The sequence below is a fragment of the Asparagus officinalis genome, unplaced genomic scaffold (genome assembly GCF_001876935.1).
Source record: "Asparagus officinalis unplaced genomic scaffold, Aspof.V1 AsparagusV1_Un546, whole genome shotgun sequence".
Lineage (NCBI taxonomy): Eukaryota > Viridiplantae > Streptophyta > Magnoliopsida > Asparagales > Asparagaceae > Asparagus > Asparagus officinalis.
The window spans coordinates 1-25,237 of NW_017972810.1; the positions used below are offsets into that span (position 1 = coordinate 1).

General features: G+C 36.2%; 1 protein-coding gene across 1 annotated transcript in view; it reads left to right on the plus strand.

Annotated features, from left to right (window-relative positions):
* Nucleotides 1–6: 6 nt before the first annotated feature.
* LOC109827912 (kinesin-like protein KIN-7E, chloroplastic) overlaps nucleotides 7–25,237 on the plus strand; it is a gene marked incomplete at its 5' end in the record, with an annotated part of 35,036 nt that continues 9,805 nt past the window's right edge. The window contains 17 exons of the mRNA XM_020394934.1: nucleotides 7–74; nucleotides 155–252; nucleotides 2,078–2,167; nucleotides 2,416–2,468; nucleotides 3,658–3,723; nucleotides 3,812–3,865; nucleotides 5,220–5,279; nucleotides 7,812–7,890; nucleotides 8,927–8,994; nucleotides 10,456–10,518; nucleotides 10,645–10,749; nucleotides 13,164–13,268; nucleotides 13,482–13,589; nucleotides 13,665–13,811; nucleotides 16,552–16,734; nucleotides 17,603–17,773; nucleotides 24,561–24,800. Of these exons, the coding sequence (XP_020250523.1) occupies nucleotides 7–74; nucleotides 155–252; nucleotides 2,078–2,167; nucleotides 2,416–2,468; nucleotides 3,658–3,723; nucleotides 3,812–3,865; nucleotides 5,220–5,279; nucleotides 7,812–7,890; nucleotides 8,927–8,994; nucleotides 10,456–10,518; nucleotides 10,645–10,749; nucleotides 13,164–13,268; nucleotides 13,482–13,589; nucleotides 13,665–13,811; nucleotides 16,552–16,734; nucleotides 17,603–17,773; nucleotides 24,561–24,800 (1,758 nt within the window). The remainder of the gene's footprint in view (nucleotides 75–154; nucleotides 253–2,077; nucleotides 2,168–2,415; nucleotides 2,469–3,657; nucleotides 3,724–3,811; nucleotides 3,866–5,219; nucleotides 5,280–7,811; nucleotides 7,891–8,926; nucleotides 8,995–10,455; nucleotides 10,519–10,644; nucleotides 10,750–13,163; nucleotides 13,269–13,481; nucleotides 13,590–13,664; nucleotides 13,812–16,551; nucleotides 16,735–17,602; nucleotides 17,774–24,560; nucleotides 24,801–25,237) is intronic.

Below are 25,237 nucleotides of genomic sequence, written 5' to 3' on the forward strand. Positions count from 1 at the left end.
CCGGCTAGTCCGCCTGATATTGTAGCGAAGTCAAAGGAGAACGTTACTGTTACTGTTAGGTTTCGGCCTCTGAGGTAAGTTAGTGATTTTTGTGGTTTTTTGTTGCTTCGGCTGATTGATCGAGCTTGTGTTTGTTTGTTTGTTTTGTTTGAAGCGCCCGGGAGATCAACAAAGGGGATGAGATTGCGTGGTATGCTGACGGGGATTGTACTGTGAGGAATGAGTACAACTCGTCCATTGCTTATGGTTTTGGTGAGTTGTCGTTGATTACTCTTTCTTGAGAGTTAGTGTTATGTTTATTACCTTTCAAATGTAAAAGAAAGTTGATGCACCCTATTACTTTTGAGAAAAAGGTTTAGTTTTCTGCGGATAATGCGTAGTGGAGTTGAATGGCAATGGATTCTTCAGTTTTTTTTGGGCCAGCAAATAATGGAGTATCTTCAATGCATTAAACAGACGTGCTAGAACAATGCAACATCACCCCCCCCCCCCCCCCCTCCCGTTGGGATAAAATAGAATATGGATACGAATATGAATACGTAGTGAAATATCCATATCTGAAATATCCGAATATGTGTTGTCATACGGTTGAAATTGTTTTTCAGTGGACTTGAGGTTAATTTTGATGATCGAGACCTAATCATAGCATTTCTCATATAATGAGCATATTAATGGACTCCCTTGCATCATATGACGGGGTATGACCTATATTTTTTCAATCTTATATGCTCTTCTCATATCCGTTTTATATCCGTATACATTTTCTCTTATATTAATTGTTTCTATTTCCCATTTGGGCGGATATGAACATGAGTTTTCCTTACTGAGACATATCCTCCTCCATGATTGGTAAGCGGATATGGATATAGTAATTAGTAAATATCGTATCTGATTTTTGCACCCTTACCTTTAAGACAGTTGTTGTTAATGTTTTGATGAAGTGGGAGGTTTGGCTGCATTCGGTTGTGTAATGATGGGAAGTGAAATTTAAATGGTGAGGGAAAAGAGGGGTACTACCGTACCAGAAAATAGACACCATAGTATTGGGTGTGGGTTCTTAAATTTAGCCCCTCTAACCATTACACTAAAACCCTAAAGTTATGGTGCAGATTGAAAATTATAGTTTTATGTTAATTCTAACATGCCCCCGCAAGTTGAACGCCTTTTTTATGGGCTGAAAACCTGTACTCACGAAGCGGTAACAATTTTTTAAAATCCCCATTAAATTCGTGGCCAACAAGATTCATACCTGGGTTGCTCTAATACCATTTTAAATTTAGTCACTCTAACCATCAACCACTGATACCATCTTTAATTTAGTTTTTCTAACCATTACACCAAAACTCCGAAGTTAAGGTGAAGATCGAGAATTATAGTTTTATATTAATTCTAACATGGGTGATTTTACGTGTGCGAAGAATATAGTAATTTTCTTGGCTATTTTCCTTCAATTTTGATTGGTAACCTAAAATGTTCTTAGAATACTTTATTTGACTCAAGGTGGGTCCCTGTGTTCTTAGTGTTGTTGGAATATTGAACCTGAAAAAGTTCAGTTGCCACGAAGATGTCGACTATGAATATTTTATAAGCATATGCTTTCGACAGTTTTATAGTTTGTTATCCCTTTTTTTTTACTAAGCTGAATTCCAACTTCACATAATATTCATCCTTTTTTTTGGTGATTTGATTTCCAGCTAGGAATTGGAAACTAAGACGTGGTTGTCATGAATATGTTGACTATGAAATTTTTATAAGGATCTGCTCTCGGCAGTTTATAATTTGTTAATAATCCCTTAATTCCAACTTCACATAATATTCATCCATCTCTTGGTGATTTGCTTTCCAACTAGGAATTGTTAGCTAAAACTTGGTTATCTGCTTTATACACTTTGAAACATGGAATATAATACATGTTTGAATCACCAATGAAGTATAAACCTTTCCTATGCAGTCTGATGCGATGATTTTGTTGGACTGTAGTTTGATTTGCGATGAATCCATTTGTCCTCTCTTAGAATATCTTTATTCAGAGCTCTCCTCTCATAGAGAAATATCTCATGCATCCCTTGCTTTGCAGATAGAGTTTTCGGGCCAGCGACTACAACTCGGCATGTCTATGATGTTGCTGCTCAGCATGTCGTAAGTGGTGCTATGCAAGGAATTAATGGTAATATTTCTCAGTTTACATTTAGATTTACTGGCTATTTAATATTTACATTAATTAAGATTCTTCCTGTACATTGTGCAGTAATTTATTTATAAAATAGTGCTAGCATATCTGTAGGAGGCTAGGAGCATCTCCAAATCTTTTAATGCATTGTTTTCTATTATATGAAATATTGCTCTCCCCCCCTCTCGGTATCAAGTAAATGCTTGTTTGGATGCTGTCTTGCTTACTTATTTGGATTATCACAGGTACTGTATTTGCTTATGGTGTTACTAGCAGCGGAAAGACTCACACCATGCATGTAAGTTCTTAAAATTCTCAGGCATAAAAGGAAAAGCCTTCAATAATTTCCTAATACAGGATTTTGTTGCATCTGTGGAGTATCTGTTTGGTGTATTTCCTATGTGATTACTGTTTTATGTTTTGTTGTAACTCTTGGCATTGCAAAAAATTACGACTTTGGAATTTGAGTAGAAACTGATTTATTGTGCAAAATCTTAGTGGTTTGAAATTTTTTATTATGGATCAGGTAATCTTTTTGATGTATGTTTGACTGAGATTTTGTTTTACCTTTCATACATGTAAATCAGTAATTTTTCTATGCTCTATGTAGCTGTGAACTATGTGCATTTACTTAAAATTTGAGGATAGGTACTTAAGATAGTAGACGATAGGTACTTTGTCAGTGATACTTGCTGATTGTCATGAAAGACATGATCTCTATATGCCAAAGATTAATTGCATCTGATGGTTGTTTACAAATTTGCTAGGTTTAATGCTTCGTCTGCTCTTAAAATAGGGCATGAGTCAGAACCTTATCCTCTCTTACTGATTAGGAATCAAGTTTTCTTCAGCTCATTATTAGATATGATTGTCTAGAGTGGAATCAGTGTGTTAAATACACTACTTAAAGAACATAGTGGATGCATACTGTAGGGGTGTGCAAGGCATGGATAGCAGTCAAGTAGCATATGATTCACGATTCAGAAGGTTTTTAGCCGATACCTGTTCCTACCATATTCACCAACATTACCCTATGCTAGACTATTCAGTCTATTTCAAAGTTTTTTTTCCTTCCTAATTTACTTTGAGCATAGTTAAGTTTGTTGTTGAGCAACCATAGTATCCAGGCCTTCAGTAAGCATCCCTCCTTTCCATCAGAATGCAAGAGAAAGAAGACATAACAAGTTAACATCTCCTTATTTCCCTCACTTTTGTTATGGATTTAACCAATTGAATTCTCTATTTATACACGAACTTTCTAGAACTCAACCAAATATATGAAACTTCTCTTACACAACAACTCTTTTCAAATAGAATCTTGTTGTCTGATTTATTTTTTTAATACACGTCTTATCTAATTTTCATGTCTATGGTTGGCTTCAATTTATTAGCTTTTGCATGAGAAGTATCTGGTTTTCTTAATGATAGGATGCTATTTCTAGATGTAACTTTGCTTGTGTTTACATTGTGTCTTATTTAACTTTCAGGGGGAACAAAAATCTCCTGGGATTATTCCATTAGCAGTGAAAGATGTATTTAGCATCATTCAAGAGGTAACATATGCTGATCTTCATATTTAATGAAATTTTGCATGTCTTCCTTGTTCTTCAACTTAATCTTGTCTTCTCTCTTATGTTTCAGACACCGGGGCGAGAATTTCTTCTTCGTGTTTCATACCTTGAAATATACAATGAGGTAGCAACAGAACTTGAAGTAGTGATAACTTATAGATTAATTATATTTTATTGTCATGAAGGCATATTAAATGCTTTGTATTTATGTTGACTCATATTCTGACTACTGTTCCATTTATTCTAGTATCCCTTGGCAAATTATAAGTTGCTTCATCACTCTGGGGAACTTAACTAGAACCTTGATGGGCTGTTAGTGTTTACATGGAAATTCAAATAACACATCATTTTGTTTGGAAGGGTGGTGGTTGGAATCATTTCTTTCTTTCTTTATTGTTTTTTTCGTGTTGGGGTGTTTTTTCTTTTTTTTTTTTGGGGGGGGGGGGTGAATCATTTCTTTCTTTCTTTATTGTTTTTTTCGTGTTGGGGTGTTTTTTCTTTTTTTTTTTTGGGTGTGTGTGTGTGTGTGTGTGTTGAGGGGTTAAGCCTCAACTCTTCACTGAAAATAAGAAGGAACATCCACCAGTTCTGCAAAGGAATTCTATGAATAGATGTGCTTCAAGGCTCATTATTGATAGTTTTGTTAGTTTTCATAGGTGAAAAGTGAATACGAGTCCAGTCTTAGTTGAAAAACCTAATGAGTTCAATACTGTGGTGAGAGAAAGAGGTGACAGTTTGAAATTTCATATGTCACAGGACAAACTAGTTTTCAAAAAGTTCCTTGAATTTTAATGGTTTACTGAAGTGTAGGCAAATCCTATTATTTTTCACATCCTTATGATCTGCTGCCTTGTTACTTCTGAAAATCTTCCTTCTTTGTATATATGATTAGATATTGACCATTGATTTAGGTCAATACTAGACATTTGTAATTTCAAGGCATCTTTCGAACTGGAAGAGAACGGAGCATTATAAGCAACTATTTCCCATTTTATTTTTTCAATCCCTCTCATGATACTGATCAGATTTATGCTCTATTTAAAAAGATGTGGTCAAACAAATTTTCTTGTAAAAGGTCTCGACCAGTAGGTTATGAAGCTCACAAAAATATGATCAAGCGAATTGATTTCCTGTGTATAACCCTCTGGTTGCATTCAGTCCTTATTTAATTTCTTCATTGTGGTTGGTGTTTTATACTTTTTTCTGCCCCCTCGTCCTCTTTATTTGCTGGAGAACAGGTATCTCTTGAGCTTCTTCTCTTTTGGCTGCCGTCTAGTTCTAAATGCAGTTCTAATAACCCATCCTGTTTTTTAAATGGAAACCCAATTACTAAGCATTATCTGTTTCTATTTCCGGGTTATAAGTTTGCATATTTCAATTTAATTGTACATCACACAAAGCTGTTTATCTATATTTTGCATGGAGTAATGGTAATTAATTTATGCAATTATTGACTTAAATACTCTTTTCTTCCTCAGGTTATTAATGACTTGCTTGATCCAACAGGACAAAACCTTAGGATAAGAGAAGATTCACAGGTAACATAGAATAGCTAACCAGGATTACCTTACTTGGTAGTTCATGACTTTACGTTTTGTTGTTTGTCTCCATAAAATGCAGTACATCATTTGTATATGGGAGAATCCTCTCATATGGCTTATGATATTGAAGATTTGTATAAAAGGCTTTCCCTGGTTAAGTGTTTTGATTGATGAGTAAGTTCTGTTGGATCTAAAACTATACGATGTGGTTCTTTGTATTACAGGTTTAACAGTATCATATGCAAACTATAAGATATAAATATTTTTCCCAGTGGGACTTTATAGAGTGATTATTTTCCCCTAGTTACACTGTTCATTATTTCATGTACTTACTTCAATCTCAAACATGACATGTTTATGTGTATTTATTTTATTTTTGCGTTTTGTTTTCCTACTTGTTGAAATGCTTGCTTGTCTTTGCTCTGTTTAAGCGCTATTCTTGGTTTGGTTCACCAAGCCCAAGCCTAATGTCTAAATCAGGTTCATTTATCTTGTTTTTTATCACTTGGTTTTTTGGACAGTTCTATTTGCCAATTGTATGTTACGCCTCAGATACGGGTATGATCCTCTATTTAAAAAAAAAATTCGTTACTCCTAACTCTGTGAAGACTTTTTTACTGTCTAGAAAAATCTGTAAATTGCATTTGGTTGCATGGGAAACTGTATGGCCCATTGGGGTTAGGTTCACTAGCTGCCAGCTGTTTTTTTCCCTTTTTGCAAGCCCCTCTTTCATCCTTCCTTGATTAGCAATTCAGCACCAATTCTAGGGGTTAACATTTGTTAAGGAATATATTATGTAGATCTATGATGTTATAGTTATATTAGGAATATATAGTTGAGAGATATTAGAGATGTGATTGAGAGAATAAAAGGAATATGCAAAAAATATGTTTAGCATATTCCTAATAATATGTAACATCTATTTAATTCCTGTTAGTATGAATATAAGAGGTCAACATAGAATTGAGTCTCTGGTTTCCCTTAGGATTAATTTCAACATGGTCTCAGAGCCAAGCAAATCCTAGTTTCTACTTTCTACAAAACCCTAGATCCTCACAAAGCTGTAGCCCCCCAATTCCTCAACATTGAACTCCTCCCTCTGTCTTGCCACCTCCTTTCTTTCATGTACTGTTCACTGTGAACAGTACCTCAGTGACTGTTTGTAAATACTTCCTCGGTGACTGTTCATAGAACGGTGAGTCTTTACTGTTTATAATGAACAGTGTCACCTTGCTCGCCTCATTTCCCCCTCCATTGTTGATGGTCAAGAACGCCGTCATTGATCGTGATAGTCATCCCCAATGGACATGCCCTCCTCATTGAAGTTGGATCTTGATTTATAAGTGTTTGGATTTTTTATCTTTGAAATTGGATATGAAGTTATGAAGTTTGTTATGTATTGGTTGGCTTGGTTAAGAATGGAAGGAAGGTGTTTGGCATTTGGTTGGTTTGAAAGGATGCTAAGGCTGTGCTAGGCTTAACATATTTTGTGATTAATACAACGAAAATTGTTTTGATGGTTTGGTTTGGGTTTTGGAGATTGGTTTGGTAGAGATTGTTCCGTTGGTTATGTGTTAAGAGATTGGTGTAGTGAAAATTATTTTTTATTTTGGAGATTGGTTCGGTGAAGATTATTCGCTCATCTTCATTTGTCTAGTAGATTCCTAAATAGGGATCATTCGTTTGGCATATATCTGTTTGTTAGATGTCAGAGAGGATCATTTGGTTGGTGGATCCATAAGAAGGATCATTTGTTTGTTAGATCGTTGAGGATCATTTCAGATTCATTTGTTTGGTGGATCCGTGATGAGGATCATTTGATTGGTGGATCCCTATAAAGGATGATTTGTTAGGTGGATTCTAGAAAGGAGCTTTTGTTTCATAGAACCTGAGAGAGGATCAATTGATTTGAATTTAAGTGGAAGATTCGAAGATCAAGACTACTGCAAAGAGGTCACATACTGAATAGTTTGACTTTTTGAGCTATGTTACAGATTAGAGTGTGCACTTTATTTGTAATAAGCCGGACATATATGATATACATGCTCCAGCTTAAGGGGGAGTGTTAAGGAAAATATTGTGGAGATTGATGTTATAGTTATATTAGAAATAATATATTAGGAATATATAGTTAAAAGATATTAGAGATGTGATTGACAGAATAAAGGAATATGCTAAAAATATGTTTAGCATATTCCTAATAATATATAACATGTATTTAATTCCTATTAGTTTAAATATAAGAGATCAACAGAGCTCCAGAGTTGAGTCTCTTGCTTCCCTTAGAATTAATTTCAACAACATCAAACTGAGCTTGTTGCAAAAAAATATCAAGTATGTTTTACCTTTCGGGTCTTCACCGCTACTTCTTTGCTTTTGGGGTTACTTCTTTTTTGTGTGGGGATGGGGGTGGCTCTGTTGAAAGATGGTTGATATCACCACATCTAGTTTCATCTTTCTTTACATCTATTTCTCTGGACGTTTATTTACTTGTCTATAAGTTCTTTCTTATGTTGAAGTATGATGTAGGGAACATATGTTGATGGAATTAAAGAAGAGGTCGTTCTATCACCTGCTCATGCTCTTTCTTTAATAGCATCTGGAGAAGGTATCAGCCCAAACACACTGAACTTCATCGTCCTATTTACTTATTTAATAATATTTGCTTGCTTTGTATTATGCTGTCAAGGTCTTTGATTATTGTAATGCGTGGGGTAGTTTGCCTCTCTTCCCAACTTTATGTCTTCATCCCTTTTCTGCTTATTTGCTAGAAGGAAGCCTGAGAATGAACAAGTGACATGGTGCCTACCTAAGAATGCAATGTGCTGGACAATGTTGTGAGGCAATCCCATTCCTATATAAGTGCCTAGGCAGTTAGGTGTTCTTAGATACACTGAGCAATTAGTTCGTCCAATGATGTGTAGTAGTGCCTGGAGGGATTAAAGAATAAAAACTCCCTACCTATTTTACTCTGTTTCTCTAAAAACTGTTCAATGAAACACCCTACAGTTTGGCTGGAGAGGGTGTGGGAGGGGAGGTGGGATCTTCCTGACATTTCCTTCAAAAAGAAATTTCTTATTTTTCTTTTCTTGGGGCTGTACTATTTTTTATTGTCTCTTTTCATGTCATGTCCATGGCTTGCTGTTTTATATGTTTTCTATGGAGGCATATTGCATTATGTTGATGTACATGATAAGCTAAACAATGACCAATAAAAGATCTGTATGGTTTTTCTTTTGGAAAATTTCCTTAAACCATTCTCTCGCCAATTTATATTAATCCACCAAAATAATATTCAATAATTCTTGCTCAAAAATTTCTTTGAAACCACTTCAGATGGAAAAGCGGTAACATGTTATTTTTGTTATCATGTATAACATTCTACTTTTATGTTTAACATATATATTGTGTTTTCTAAGTAACCATTTGGAAAGTTTTGGCCATTTGGTAAATGCACAGTTTTTGGGACTTTTGTCAAGTAGAACTGTGTAGAGTGTGAACTTGTTTCTTTCCTTTTTTTTTTCTCACACTCTTCTCTATTCTTCTTTCTGCTGTTTTTTTTTCCCTATTGATGTGATTAACTTCCTGTATGCTTATTTTTGGAGCCCTTGCTGTTTTTCACCTCCTATAATCTGTGGTTGCAGAGCACAGACATGTGGGTTCCAATAACTTTAATCTCCTCAGCAGCCGAAGTCACACTATTTTCACCTTGGTAATTATTTTTCTGTCTCCATTAGCAAGTCTTTGATGTGTTATTTGCTCAAGTTTAACATCTTTTGTAGAGTTTAAGATTCTGTACGCTGATATCTTTACTTGATGAAAAACTTCTTTGTGCTAAGGCACTGAACTTTTTGATTTAATAGTTTGCGTGCCAATCTCAGAGCTTTGTTACCCTTTGAATCATTTGAGTGTCTGCTGGGCTTATAGTCTCTTTGACTGTTTATAGTTTCATGGACAAATGGTCCATTATTAAAGGTAATTATGATGTTACTTGGTGATTTATTGTTGGTACATGACCATACCTTCAAGATTGTTTCTGAAACTTTTACTGTTTGAACGACCAAGAGATTATCAACAAATGATTAATCATTAACCTTCACGGAATCACAGTTGAAGTTCCCTGTAACATGATTGTGAGAACCTCACATAGAAGAATCCAAACAAGTCGTGACACGAATTGGCATGTGTGTCATATAGAACATGCATGGAAACTCTAATAGTAAGTGGGTAGAAATTGTCAAACTCTTACTTGATCCCATTACAAGGATGCTGTTAGTCGCTGACATAACTTGTTGTATACATTTCTGGGATTATTTTATGAATTCTCAATTGTCATCTGTTCATGTCATTGGATGATAAAGTAGAATAATTTTTTTCTTAGTTTTGTTCTGTGTTCCTCTGGTGGTTCTAAGGCTTCTATCGACCATGAGAAGGGTAAAATTATTGTGTTTCAAGACACATCAACCTTGTACAAAAGAAATATAAATATAATAGTACTCATAATAAATCATGCCCTTTTTCTTAATGGATGAATATTTTTTATGGACATGGAAATTATGGCATCTCACATTCCTTTTTCTCATAAATGCTGTTAATAATCTGGATGGAATTTTAAACCATGCAAATTTAAGTAGAATGTCTTATGGTCACTTCTCACAGCTATCTGAATATGCTGTGCCATTTACAGACGACATGTCAGTTTTGAAGCATTATCAATTTGAAAAAATTCTCATGAGATGCTTGTGAGTTCTGATGTTATATTATGTTTCTTCTTTCGTTATGTGTTACCAATTGTCTATTTGAACTAACAGTGATATTATATTGGCACTTTGCTGGAGATGGTAAATAAAAATATTTCCATTTCATGGTATCATTTCCCTTTGGAAAAAGCACATGCATAGAACCTGCTTGTTTATATTCCTGGTTTTGGGTCGTACGTTTAGTTTCGAGCATCTGTGGCCCTTTCTTCATTTCTAAATTTTGCGCTCTGGTTGGATTAGCAACACTTTTCCATGCTACTGTTTGTAGGCAATAAAAATTGCCTTAATTCCTAGCAAAGAAGCTCAAAACTGACAAAAACGCTAATATCAATTTTTCGACCCTACAGTGTTTGACTTAATTAGCCCTTGTAGTTGATGAATAATACACTAATAGTTGATAATAATCTCTGCAGACTATTGAAAGCAGTCCATGTGATGAAAGTCATGGGGATGAAGATGTCACCTTGTCCCAATTGGTAAGGTCGTTTATGTGAGAAGTCAGTTATATTCATTCTGCGCTTACCTCCATTAATATCTAAATTATGTCCCTGTACTCTGTGATTATTTTTGGTCAGTTCTACAACTAAAGTTCTTTTTTTCAGAACTTAATTGACCTTGCAGGATCAGAGAGTTCAAAGACTGAAACAACTGGGCTGCGGCGTAAAGAAGGCTCATACATTAACAAAAGTTTGCTTACTCTGGGGACCGTAAGTTGCTTTTCCTCTCATTGCATCAGCTACCTTTTTCCTTTTATAAGCTAAAATGAACAATCCATGTCAGATGTTGGAATGTCTTTCTCAAATTTACCTTTTAAATATCAGTGCATAGAGGTGTCCTGACAGGCTGAACATCCTGTTTATATTAAATGATGAACTAATGAAATCCACCAGAGTTGGAATAAAGAGAGAGAGGATCAAGGGTAGAAGCAGTATCAAGACTTTTACAAACCTCCACTACACTTCAAGCGTATAGCTACATACTTGGAATCATTAGGTTTCCTAAATTTTGACATACTTGGAATCATTAGGATTCATAAATTTTGACAAGTGTGGTAAAAGTTCTTAGGACGACTTTTCCATGCGCGCGCTCATCTACACACACACACACACACACAGACATATGGGTTATTTAGATATTAGTCCCTTAAATCTTCAATAATTCCGTATTAGTCCCTCAAATCTATGAACTTGCTCCTTAGTCCCTCAAATCATAGGTTTATTGCAATCTGGTCCCTCAATGGCTATATCTAACCATTTAAATAAAACCAATATTAACTGTACCTCTCTTGTTCAACCATTTAAATAAAACTAATATTAACTATACCTCTCTTGTTCAACTTGCAACATTAGTGGAGAGGCTGGTTAATGTCAGAGAGGAGTTCTTGTCCATTGGCAACTGAAAAACGACTTTAGGTCCATTGGCGAGATTGACAAAGGTTTTGACAGCGACTGAATATTATGAGTCCGGTTATATGATGAGAGGGAAAAAGAGGACAACTGGATGCCATTGGTGAAATTTGATATGAAATACCTATAAAGGTATGGAAAAGAAAAAAAAAACGGACAACGGGATGCTGCTGGCGAGATTTGATTTGAAAGATTTATAAATGTATGGAAAAGAAAAGAAAGACTTTATCATTGATTTAGCTTCAATAATAAGCTTTTATCCAAATGTGAACACATTCATTTTTGAGTGAAAAGGTGAGCAGACACACAAATTCATTGATATATCAAATTATCAATCTAAAATAAGTAATACGTTGTCCTGTCCATTTATATTGAGAGACAAGAGAGACAGGTCCGAGAAAGGAAAGACCACAGAGACAACACGATCAGAAAACAAAACTAGAGATACGCTGGGTGTGGGGGGAGGGAGGGAGGGAGAGAGAGAGAGAGAGAGAGAGAGAGAGAGAGAGAGAGAGAGAGAGAGAGAGAGAGAGAGAGAGAGAGAGAGAGAGAGAGAGAGAGAGAGATGTGTGCCAGAATTGGGGATATTAGATTTGATTATTCTTATTTAAAGATTTTTTTATAGTGATCGTTGGGTTAAAAATGGATGGCTACGATGTGTGAATCTCATATCCTACAGGAGACTTGCTTGCATACACACACATATACATATAATGATAGTAATGAGGTGGCGATTCATTTTGCTAAGTGAGTTACCAAGAAATAGAGTGGTGAGATCCACACCTTTTGATGTGACTAGCAAGGTGCGCGTCAGCACATGACTATCTCTTGGTAGCTCATTTAGCAAAATGAACAGTCATCTCATCCATTATTTCCATACACACATATGATCTATTGCAATTAGCTGCGTTGCTACCCTGTTGCTTCATCGACTGCCCTGAGGATGCTTACGATCATCGTGATCTATTGTAATTAGCCGCATTGCTGCCCTGCTGCTTCTTCAGCCGCACTGAGGATGCCTACCATCTCGATATCATGCACGCCACTCTCGCCTGGTGCCTCATCCCCACTATATTTGTCTTTGCAGCCATGGGCTCCATCCTCTTACTCAGTAACAAACCCTGTAATCATTCAGTAACCTACCATGTGCTCACTTTTAGTGCCGTTGTCTGCTTTTGCATCTCCCCTAGGCCTTATCTGTGTCACCTTCTACTAGGAATGCCAGCTGCTCTGCCATACCCTTCACTTACTGGTTTCTACTAAGATATAGTCTCATAACAGCTAATGGGGAAAGATCAACAGAGGTCAATAGATTATGAACAGGGCAGATAAAACCTAGTATCGAGACCTAGAAGTTAGAATGTTCACTTTGGTGCCAGTGGAACGGGCATCTGGATTGTTTGGTGAAGGGAAATTCAGCGGGTATTCACCGTTGTCTTCGATACATTGAAAAAACAAAATTTGGAGCACCTATAAACCAATGCTACTGAAAAAGCAATGTTTTGACCCCCAGAAAAGGGGTCTGTGAACAGAAACAAATGTTAAGAGTATAAAATACTATTCCCTCAACCTGCAGCACAACTTCGGAGTCTATAGTACTGGGGACTTCAAGACATGCTCATTCTTTTGCTCCAATTCCATTTATTTAGAATCTCTCTTTTGTCCAGTGAAGCTCCTATACGTTTCTAGATTTTGTTTTTGTTTCCTTTATACAGGTGATCTCTAAACTAACGGATGGTAAATCTACACACATCCCCTTCAGAGATTCAAAACTCACCCGTTTGCTGCAGTCTTCTCTTAGTGGACACGGGCAAGTCTCCGTAAGTGTCCTTTCCTTTTATCTTCAAAATTTAAAGCCTACTTTGGTTGCTTTATTAGCTGTATGCATATCATAATAAAAGTTGTGGTTTGATACTATTAATTTCAATTACCACATTTGCGTACTTAGCTATGGTCTTTCAGAAGTGAATGACTTGTCTTCTATTTACAAACTTAAGCAGTTAATTCATCTCTCTCTCTCTCTCTCTCTCTAGCTGATCTGCACAGTTACACCTGCTTCAAGCAACAGTGAAGAGACACACAATACGTTGAAGTTTGCTCACCGTAGCAAGCACGTGGAAATAAAGGCGTCTCAAAACAAGGTGGTAGTTGTTCTATTTGTATGTGGTAATTTATTTATTTTTTACAAGTAGAACTGATTCACCGAATGGTTCTAGATAGTGGACGAGAAATCTCTTATAAAAAAATACCAAAAGGAGATTTCCTGCTTGAAAGAAGAGCTGCAGCAGTTGAAGCGTGGTATGATGGAGAAACCCCATTTAGTAGCTTCCGATCAAGAAGATCTTGTCAATTTGAAGCTTCAGGTTTGTTTTTCCAGCTAAATCAAATTAAACATGGTTAATACCTTATTACTACTTACTGCTCGACTATTTCCCTGTTTCAAATTTCTCACCGCAGTTTCTTATATTTCCTTTCTTTTGGTTTCAGTTATACCTTCTTAATTACCCATTTTGGTGTGTAAACTTTTGTACAATTGCCTCTACTATTTCACCGTGAAGCCCAACAAGTTGTGGTCGTGATTGTTTTGTCTCACAGCATCCTCCACTAGGGCAATTGTTCTCCTAGCTTCATTGATGTGACTATTTATACACATGATGATGCATCAACAGTTTAACACAGTTTCTTTAGATACTAACCCAAGTTTTCAATTTTTTAAGCTAATGAATTTGCCACTCTCCCTTACATATAATATCATTTCCTCTGGGGATGTAACAGATACAAGCAATCATATTCAAATTTGATACAAGTATCCAGATCTAGACAATATGGATATTTGTCTTACCTGTGTGTAAAATATGGATATGGAAATGAAAGTGCTAAACTGTAGGATATGGGGAGGTTTTGTGAAATTAACCCTGTACATTAAGGTTGAACTCATATTTTCTTCAAACTTCAGTCATAATCAGTAATCTTCTGTTAATATCTGAACTTAGTTTGAGCACAAATTATTTTCTATCAAATGTGGATAAGTTTTCTATTTCTACTAGGGTAATATCCATATCCGTATTTGTATCTGCTAAATGAAAAATGGATACAAATATGTGTAGCAATAGTTGCTCCATATACACTCTTCATGTAGAAGGATTGACGGATACATCCAATGTGAACCAGAGGTTTTTTTTATTTGTCCAGTTTCAATTTTCTTTTGAATGAAGGCTATAATCTGAACCTATGTTGCATGGATGCAGATACGGGACACAATAAATTTGTAAAATATAGGATAGGGGGACATGACTATGTATATAATATTGGAATTAATAATATATATGAGATCGATATTATTTTTTTATTACATATTATGAGAACTAAAGTCCATATTACAGGCAGCATACCCCCTCTCTTAAAATATGGATTTTATCTTCTAAAAGAAGTTTTAGTTATTACTTATTGGCAAATTAAAGCAAAGTTCAGGGTTTTTTTTGTGAAATTAACCCTATACATTAAGATTGGACTCATATTTTCTTCAAACTTCAGCCATAATCAGTAATCTTCTGTTAATATCTGAACTTAGTTTGAGCACAAATTATTTTCTATCAAATGGGGATAAGTTTTCTACTAGGATAATATCCATATCCGTATTTGTATCTGCTAAATGAAAAATGGATACAAATATGTGTAGCAATAGTTGCTCCATATACACTTCATGTAGAAGAATTGACGGATACATCCAATGTGAACCAGAGGGTTTCTTTTTCTTTGTCCAGTTTTATTTTTCTTTTGAATGAAGTCTATAGTCTGAACCTATGTTGCACAGGTGCGGATACGGCATACAACAAATTTGTAAAATGTAGGATACGGGGACACGACTATGTATATAATTATTGGAATTAATAATATATACGAGTGATATTATTTTTTATTACATATTATGAGAAGTAAAGTCTATATAACTTATATTTAAATTCATCATTTAGAATCATACTTATATACATGATATGGGCTGAAATGTTCCCGATCCGAGTCCAACAAGTTGCAGAAATTTGATGTGAAGTGTAAGATATACATCCAAGAAGGGTACCACGAGTGTTTTAAACTATCACGAGTGTTTTAAACTAAAACATGTATTGTATACTTGGGCACATGTCTGCATAAATGTATGTATATACTCAAGAAGTGTCCAAGGAGTGTCCGACACAGACATGTATACGGGAGACAAGATGAAGTGTCTGGGAAACCTAGGCGGGAACTTTTACCTGCGCTCTATTTGATCCAACTCCAACCCACCCCTTTACCTATCAAGGTTTCAATGGCCATAGTGTTTGAAATTTAATGCAGACACACCTTTATTGCCTAAATAGTATAGTCAAGGGAAGTCATAACCATATTCACATGCGTGTGCACACACACTTTTGTTGCCTAAACAATATAATCAAAGAAACTCGATCTCCATATCCAAAAGAACCTGTCACTTGCATTTTGGAAAAAGAAAAAGAAATCGTGAACATAATGTGTTCTTTATGTAAATAACATCTGTTCCATCTAATTTTCAACTCCACAATTATGTCAGATATCTACCCTTCTACCTTTACCAATGATAGAGCACCTTTTTTTTGAGATTATGGATGACGATAGTGCACATTTTGTTCTAAGGGACCTTCTAGTTTTTAATATTCATTCTTAATTCTGAAATCCGGACTGATCAATGTGTGTTGTAAAGCCTGTCAAGCTATTTTCTGGGCAAATATATCTCTGGTTTTCTCCCTCAAAATGTTATCTTACATTGCTAAGGTTTATAAACAAAAATATGGCACATAAATACCCTTTCTCAAGAAATAATCCATGCATAATCCCCCTTTATAATGTATGACTATTTCCTAGTATTCCTAAATTGGAGTGTGCTGAAGATTAAAGATGTTTTATTAATGAACTGTAATTTTGCTTATGCACTGTTCTATATGTTTCTCTGAGCTTCTTGTGCTGTTGTTTTAAATGATAGTTTTGCTGCAACAGAACATGATCACTGTGACAGACTGCCTGAATTTGTTTGTTGTTCCAAGTGTTTTGATATTTTTTTCCTAACCTTTCTTTTTTGAATTATGAAAGCTTGAAGCTGGGCAAGTCAAGTTACAGTCCAGATTGGAAGAGGAGGAACAAGCAAAGGCAGCTTTAATGGGTAGAATTCAACGGTTAACGAAACTAATATTGGTCTCCACGAAAAATACAGTATCTTCAAGTATTACAGAAAAGGCTGGGCAAAGACGAAGACACTCTTTTGGGGAAGATGAGGTGATCATCTAACATATACTTTGTTTCTATTATCTTATGTACGTGAACACATGTTTATGGACTCCTTGCGCTTCTCATTAAGGATAAGTTGGGATTGTATTGTATTATTTGAAATAAATGATTTAGACAGTATTTTGATTGTTTAGCAGAAGAAGGTTCTTACACACACACACACACACACATACACACACACACATACATACATATATGTATGTATGTATGTTTGTATGTACACACACACGAGTTAGGATTTTGGAAGCATTAGTGAACAGTTAAAAGGAAAACGTAATTTTTTTTCATTTGTTTCTCTTAGTGGTGCTACACTTGCTGAAAAGGAAATTTACCTTCCAACTTCCATGTTAGGCTTGCCTCTTCTGCAAAGTAGCCTTTGTCAAAATCTTGACGATAGGTAGTAATCATCTTGGCGTTTAATCAAGAACCTTAGTTTTTGGTGGTTATTGCCTGAACTTTTGAACCTGACTCATGTGGATGGGAATTTGCATGTTAGTTTATTTCAAATCTATTTTGGTGTAAGGACTTGCCATGGCTGATTGTGCTGATCTTCTGTTAATGGAAAACAGACTTAAGCGTAAGTGGGAACCATCTCTTCTGGGAAATTTAATACAGTAGGGGGTGTTGCAACTTCATGCTTTCTTTTAATCAAGCTTGCTATGCAAGCATCTCTAAATATACATAGCTTTGAACTGATTAAACTTCTAGTCTTGCCTGGTCATATATGGCTCCACTGGTCCAGCATGGCATAGGTCATGATGCATACACCAAAATCCACTTATAATGGGACATTTTTTCCCAAGTGTACTTATGATTATATCTAATATTATTTTATATTTTTTCCTTCTTGTTGCAGCTTGCTTATTTGCCTGATAGGAAACGGGAATACACTGCTGATGATGATGCTGTTAGTCTGGATTCAGAATTCTTGGCAGAAGGAAGATATGATACCAGCGGCCTAGATGATAACCTAAAGTTTGATAAAAGAAACCGGAGGCGAGGCATGCTTGGCTGGTTCAAATTGAGGGTGCATGCTCGAACCTCATTTGAAAAACTGAAGTTTATAGATTTCGTTGCAAAGAGATTTTGCTCTAATTCTTCTTATTGCATTACTTTTATAAGAAATGGCTGCATGAATATCAACCTATAAGTAGTTTGCATTGAGCATAAATCAGGGAAGCATCATTTGATATCATTGTCAATGTGCAACCTGGGCCCGTCATAGTGTATGTGTTTGCACGTCCTGCCACTAACCGTAGAAAGCACATAGTCTACCAATTAAGTTCAGCACGGATGATTTAGTGCAAATTCAAATTCAATTTTCTCTTGTTCGGTAGAGAGTCAAAACAAGGAGTTTAACAATCATAATGTTGCTTTTGTGGATAATGCGCCCCCCTCCCGCTCCCCCAACGCACCACACGTGGGGGGGAGCTACAATGCGTGTGCCATGTGGCAGGCGGGGGGGTTGGCTAAATGCGCTTGCTTGCGCGTCACTTTGCATTACCTTTTGAGGAATTTCGATTTACGTGTACATCTTGATTGTCGAACTTGGTATCTTGAGACTAGTATCTGGAGCATCGTCCAGGAGTATCTTTGATGTGCTCAAAATGAGCGGTCTTTATTGTTCAATAAACGCACAATTTTTAAAATGTTCTAACAAATTGTAACTTTGTTAACAATTAAAGAGCCCACAATTCAAATTTCAAAGTGGTTTTTTGTTGATCAAAACTTCTTGCAGGCTATAAATCTGTAACTCACAAGGTGATCTTCTGTTGGTGAAAAGTTCTCGCAGACCATAAAATTTGAAATATCTCCTCGAATATCTGTATTTTGATTTTACGAGCCATGTGGCTGCTGGACTGGAAAGGTTCTCTTGAAAATTAACCTGATTCCTATCACAAAAACAAATTTCTGGGTCAATCAATGATTGTTCCAATTCCAGCTTAGCATTTCTGTTTAAACTAGGCCTCCAATTTCATCGGATTGGCTTTTTCAATCCTGACCTATCCTTTCCAGCTCGTGTTGGCTCTTCATTACTTGATATGGAAGTCAAAACTGATATTTTTAAAGAATATATAGTCATCTAGGCCCTTATGTTTTCAGGAGAATTATGAAGTTAGCAATTCCACCTATAGATTGGTAACTCTTAACCAAAGTTGATATGGACTGATGTGTTTTCTAACTTTTCTCCAAAAAACTTGAAAGAAATCTTGATTCCTCCACAACTTCCCTTTTTTTTTGTGTAAACGAAAAATTCCATTGTGTTTCCCCCCTAGAAACTAAAAAATCTGCACAAGAAGAGAAGAGAATTGTTAGAATAATTGTTGTATTTTCTTGTGTATTTCTGTTGTACAATTGCTCCACTATTTATACACAACTTAATCCTTCATACAACTACAAGGAATCTAGAGTGATTTAAGTTACTGGTTACAAGTACTAATTACAGCAATCAAACCATGGCCAAACCATGTGCTAAGTGTGTGATTCATGAGGGATTTTATGCACTAATCACTGCAGGACAGCCATGTGATAAATCTATCAAATTTCTGTCCTTCCATCTTTGGATTCATTGCCATTTGAAGCCACACAATGAATCTGGTCAACACTCTCCCGCAAGTTGATGGGCTGTTCACAAACCATCAACTTGGATGTAAGTGCGACAAAACGAGATGTAGAAAGCCCTTTGGTAAAAATGTCTGCTATTTGATTAAGAGAGGCAGTAAAGCTAAGATTAAGCTGACCCCGAGCCACCCTTTCACGAACAAAGTGATAGTCAATCTCAATGTGTTCTGTGTGAGCATGGAACACTAGATTGGCTATAAGATAGTGGATATGTTGTCACACCATAAAGTTAGGGCAGTTGGGGGACGAACCCCTAATTCGTGAAGGAGACTTTGCATCCACATGACTTCACATGTAGCATTAGCGAATGCTTTGTATTCGGATTCTGTATTTGACCGGGCAACTGTACGTTGTTTCTTTGAGCTCCAGAATATCAAACTAGAACCAAGAAAAAACTGTATCCAGTATCCACCAGTGGAGCGGCGATCATGAGGATCATTAGCATAATCCGCGTTAGAATAAGCATGAAGGTAAGGAGAGTACCTCATTGAGAAAATCAGGCCATGATTTATGGTGTGCTTGAGATAGGGAAGAATTCTTTTCACTGCCATCTAGTGTAGATCGGTAGGAGAATGCATGAATTGACAAGCTTGATTCACAGCATAGTCGATGTCTGGACGAGTTAATGTGAGATATTGCAAGGCTCCCACAATACTCTGATATTGTGATGGATCAGAAAAGAGATCAACATCATTAGAGGATGACTTGTAACTAGGAGCATTTGATGTAGAGATAGGCTTTGCACCATCCGTATGACTCTGTTGGAGGTGCAAAATGTATTTGGGCTAAGGACTAGGTCGGAAGGAGTGTTGTGGGTTTTAACTCTGAGAAATAAATTTAAAGGACCTAGATCTTTCATTGCAAACTCCCGTCCAAGAGAATTTATAAGCTCAAAAATAGGTGCACTAGGACTGCCCGTAAGGATTGAACATAGACAAGCATGAAGACGATATAAGTAAAAGTGTGCTGGATAAAAAGAGAAGCGTCAGCACGAGAGCTCACAAAACCGATGTCTTTAGAAATGGACTGAGAGTCTGAGATGATTGAACCATGCATGAGGAGCTTGTTTTAAGCCATATAGAGAACGTTGAAGACGACACACCATCTATGGATGCTCTGGATCAATAAAATCGGGAGGTTGTTTAAGACTTCAAGTGCCACGTAGGAGCTTTAGAAATGGACTGAGAGTCTGAGATGATTGAACCATGCACGAGGAGCTTGTTTTAAGCCATATAGAGAACGTTGAAGACGACACACCATCTATGGATGCTCTGGATCAAAAAAAATAGGGAGGTTGTTTCATGTACAAGACTTCAAGTGCCACGTAGGAGGTTGTTTCATCCAGTGCCACGTAGGAAAACATTTTTGACATCAAGTTGTCGAATGAGCCAACCACCAAATATAGCAAGAGAGCACAATCCTGATGGTGACTGGTTTGATAACCGGTCTGAAAGTGTCGTGCTAATCTACCTTATCATGCTGATTAAAGCCTTTTGTAACAAGACGAGCCTCATATCGATCTATTGTCCCATCTGGCTTCTTTTTAATTTTGAACACCCACTTGTAACTAGTGATATTGCTATCCTCTAGTTTGTGGAACAAATGTCCATGTTCCATTGTTGATAGGACTAGGAGCATTATATTCTTTAGCCATTGCCTCACGTCAACGGGGGTCAGTGCTTGCTTGAGAAAAGCAAGTTGATTCAACATTATCAACTTGACCTGAGAAGACTATTGGGTACCGAGAAGCAACCAATACACGAGGGTGAAGAGTCCCATCTTTAGATCTAGTAATCATTGGATGAGTTGAGCCATGAGAAACAGATGAATCTGGGTTAGAAGATGTTGCAAGTTGTTTCTGGTCTTTGATTAGAAGGACGAAAAGAATACACCAACAATGGTTGTTTGGAAGTTGCATGTGCAATTGTAGATTCGTTCTCTAGCAGGCTATCCTTTTGTGGACTTGTATCACAATCAACATTATCTGAAGAAGATTCAATATTAGTTAATGAATAATCTTATGGATTATTATTACAATCAACACTATTAGAGGAAAATGAGAATTTAGTCGATGAGTCTTCGGGCAATGGAGGTACTAGAATATTAAAGGAGGGAGGTTGTGGGAGGAGAAGATTTGTAAGGAAATGTTTTTTTATTAAAGAAAATATTACTAGATAGAAAGATACAACCTGTTTGTGGTACTAGACATCTATATCCAACATAGCCATTTGGATAATCAGGAAAGATGCATGGTAGATAACGTGACTCCAACTTATTATTAGTCTATGGACAGAGATAAGGAAAATACAAGGAACCAAAAGCACAGTGATTATTGTAATCACGAGTGTGAAATAGAGTTTTTGATGGAGTTGAGCCCTTAAGAGTTTTGTAGACAGACGGTTGATAAGATATACACTTGTTTCAAATGCACAATCTCAAAACTTCAAGGGAACTCCACAATGATATAGAAGGGCTAAGCCAGTTTCAACAATATGGTGATGTTTGTGTTCGGTTGTACCATTTTGTTAAGGCATATGTGGCCATGAGATTCTATAACCATTCCCATGGAAGATGAGTTCATTTTGAAAACGCTGAGAAAGAAATTCATCAGCACCATCAAACTGAAAATCTAATCTTAACATTCAAAATGTTCTCAATATGGATGTGAAATTCGGTAAAAACATCATACATATCAGATCGATAAACAAGAGGATGGAACCACGAGAATTTAGAATACTTGTAAAAAATGAACATAATAGTGAAAATCATTATTTGATGTTATAGGAGCAGGTCTCTAAATGTCACAATGAATTATTTCTGGAGGAGCACTAGTAGTGGATTTGATAAAGTAAATGACAATTAATGACATGTGCTCATAATACATGATGATTAAAAATCATTATTACTAGTGCAAAATAAAAAAAAATTGCGTGAGAGAATTGTTCGAACAGTAGGCATTGCAACATGTCCAAAATGATGTTGCCATGTTGCAAGGGAGGGTGACTCAGATGTTGAAGCTAGGAGAGCAATGAGTGATAATCTTTAGAAGGTAGATAGTAGAGATCGTCATGAAGTAGTCCTTTAAGAAGAATATTGTCCGTGCGATAGTATTTCAGAAGACAAAAATATGGGTGAAACTTAGAAACAATTATCGTTAGCAAATTTGGAAACAGAAAGTAGATTTTTTTTATATAGACTTATAGAGGGAACATGTAAAAGTATTAAGAAGATAAAAGCGACGATGATTGGCAACAAAAGAGGAAGTGCTCGTGTGAGAAATCATCAAACCCGAGCCATTACCTATTTTCACTTGTTCAGTGCCACTATAGTCAGATTGAATAGAGAGGTTGCCATGACCATATGTAACATGATGTGCTGCTCCAGAGTCTAGAAACCAGTTATAAGCATTGTTGATGTTTGAAGGAGTAGGAAGAAGAGCCACATTAGGTTGTGGAGTATTATTGTGAGGTGAGCTATGTTGGTAGGTTGTATAGTATCGATGATGGAACACAAGAGCAGTGTGGCCAAATCGATTACAAAATCAACACTTGTTCCCTCGATTTCCATGACCGTTTTTATTTTTGTAGAGTTGTGATGGTTGAAAGAATTGTCGACCATTTAGTATCATGAGTGCAGATTGTAGTTGAGAACTAGAGGATGTTAATGAGGCTCGAGGGTGGAAGTTAGTGAGATGCGCCATTGGGGTTGTTACTGAATTTTTAGAAGCATAGGTCAAATCAAGTAGCAATGAGGCTTCTTGCATCAACAACACACCATGAAGAGAATCGATCATGTGTGTAATGCTAGAAGCATTAAGTGCCATGCGAAATTGAGCATACTCCTGGCAGCCAAGTTATCAACAATCATCTTTGAACTATTGAGATACTTAGCCTTGGGGAGAGAGCCTTTGGTAAGTTGGCAAAGTTGAGTGCTCAACTGCATCCTATAGGCTCGATTTTGTTGCGAGTAATGATGCTCAAGAGTCGTTCAGGCGTCATGAGAAGTATCAACGCCAATTTGTCGAGAACGATAGAATCATAAAAATTTTGAATTAAAAGTGAGTCCAGGTAATTGATTGCAATAAAAAACTATTTAATGGCGATTTACGTATAAATTGACAATCAAATGTAGTTTCCATAGGATGACCCTGTTTTAAAGATGATTTCTAGGAATAAACCCAATTCCATTCAACTAAATAGTGTTAAGTACATATCTAGCTAAGTCTTACTTGAATTTAAAAAAACACTAGGAACAGAGTTTATTCTATATACATCATGAAAACTACTCATAACCTTCACAAAACCAACTCATCCTTATAGGATACAAACCAAAACAGCTCACAAAGACCGAACCCACTACTGATACCTTTAAAGAATTCTACAGCTATAAAGGGAGATGAACAAAACAATTTGGATATACTTTGCCAACTGACCTGGTTGTCTTTTCTCCTTGCCATGATCTCAGAAATTTCTTTCTTGCCAAAGAGTATAAACAACTGCAGCAAGGGCAGCTCTTTTCATACTCCTATCCTCCACCATCTCACTAGCCAAATGCAATCTTATTATTTTAGGTACTAGTCTTATTTGGGCCATTGACAACAAGACCTTTTTTAGCACTTGCCCCACATTGAGTTTCAAGTTGCTCTTGCAGATCCCAGCCTTAACAAGACCTTTGGTGAGTAACTGGTTAGTAACTACATGATATGGATTATTTTGTCGCTACATGACGAAGAAAGATTGGTTTCTTAGAGACAATTGACTTGTCTATCATAACTTATTTACCGTAGGAAATTTGAACCTACCTATTTGTCGTGGCGGCTTCTATAGAAAAAAAATTGGTTAGAAGAATCCTATGTCTATGCAATTTTAATTTATTTATGTAAAACAAAATTCTTCTAGAAGTGTGTAGCTTTGCCAATCACTCTTTTTATCTTCACGAGTTGGTTTACACTCATTAAACATGAACATGTACAATAGTACCCATCCTGATATGGATCTTCATGTTCTTTCACATTTGCTAATGTATCTGGTTCCCTATAGGCATAATTCGGTGGTGCCTAATCAAACTTCTACTGATTTTTCATTCCGTTGCAAACTGAGATTTTAGTCTTATTTTCTTCTTTTAAAAGTGACTTGCAATATTTCTGTTCATACCAATAAAATAGATACATGACATAAATGCATTTGATGCAGAAACCTGAGTATCTTTCTGGATTTTCGCCTAGTGCTGATAGTGAGAGTTCTACTAGTGGATCCCCATCCTGCTCACAGTCATCACATCAAAAACATAAGTCAGTTGACATGAAAGATGGACGGAGGAGATCTGTAAGTATAAAGGGAGATGATCCTTCTGTAGTCATTGATACATTCCCTCAAAGAACACAAGCTGGCGATCTATTTAGTGTAACAGTCAATGGACGTCGACCCCCACCGGTGAGGCTCTTCTCTGGGGTTAATATTTGTAGCCTAGTAATATAACTAGTCTATGATGAAACGTCTTGTCCAGATTTCATCATGAGACTTGGTTTTCTTAATTTGTTGGTTTGGTTCATCTACTTGTTCTGGCTTGGCGTCCTATATCCTTCTCACACTAGATAATTTACATTACGGTAAATCTCTGAATGCAGTAATAGTTCTTTTTTTGCTCATGTTTACTGCATTGGAGTTTTCTCCCCCATCATCTGAAACATTTTAGATGTAGTGATGGAATATATAACCATACATGCCTTTAATCTTCATTAGTTACTGGTTCAAAGTTTTTTCCATGATTATATTGAATAAATTATTGTTACTGACTCTTTCTTAGCTCTTATCTCCTCATAATTATTGCTGATGCTATAAGCATTTCATATTGCTACTTGGCCTGCATA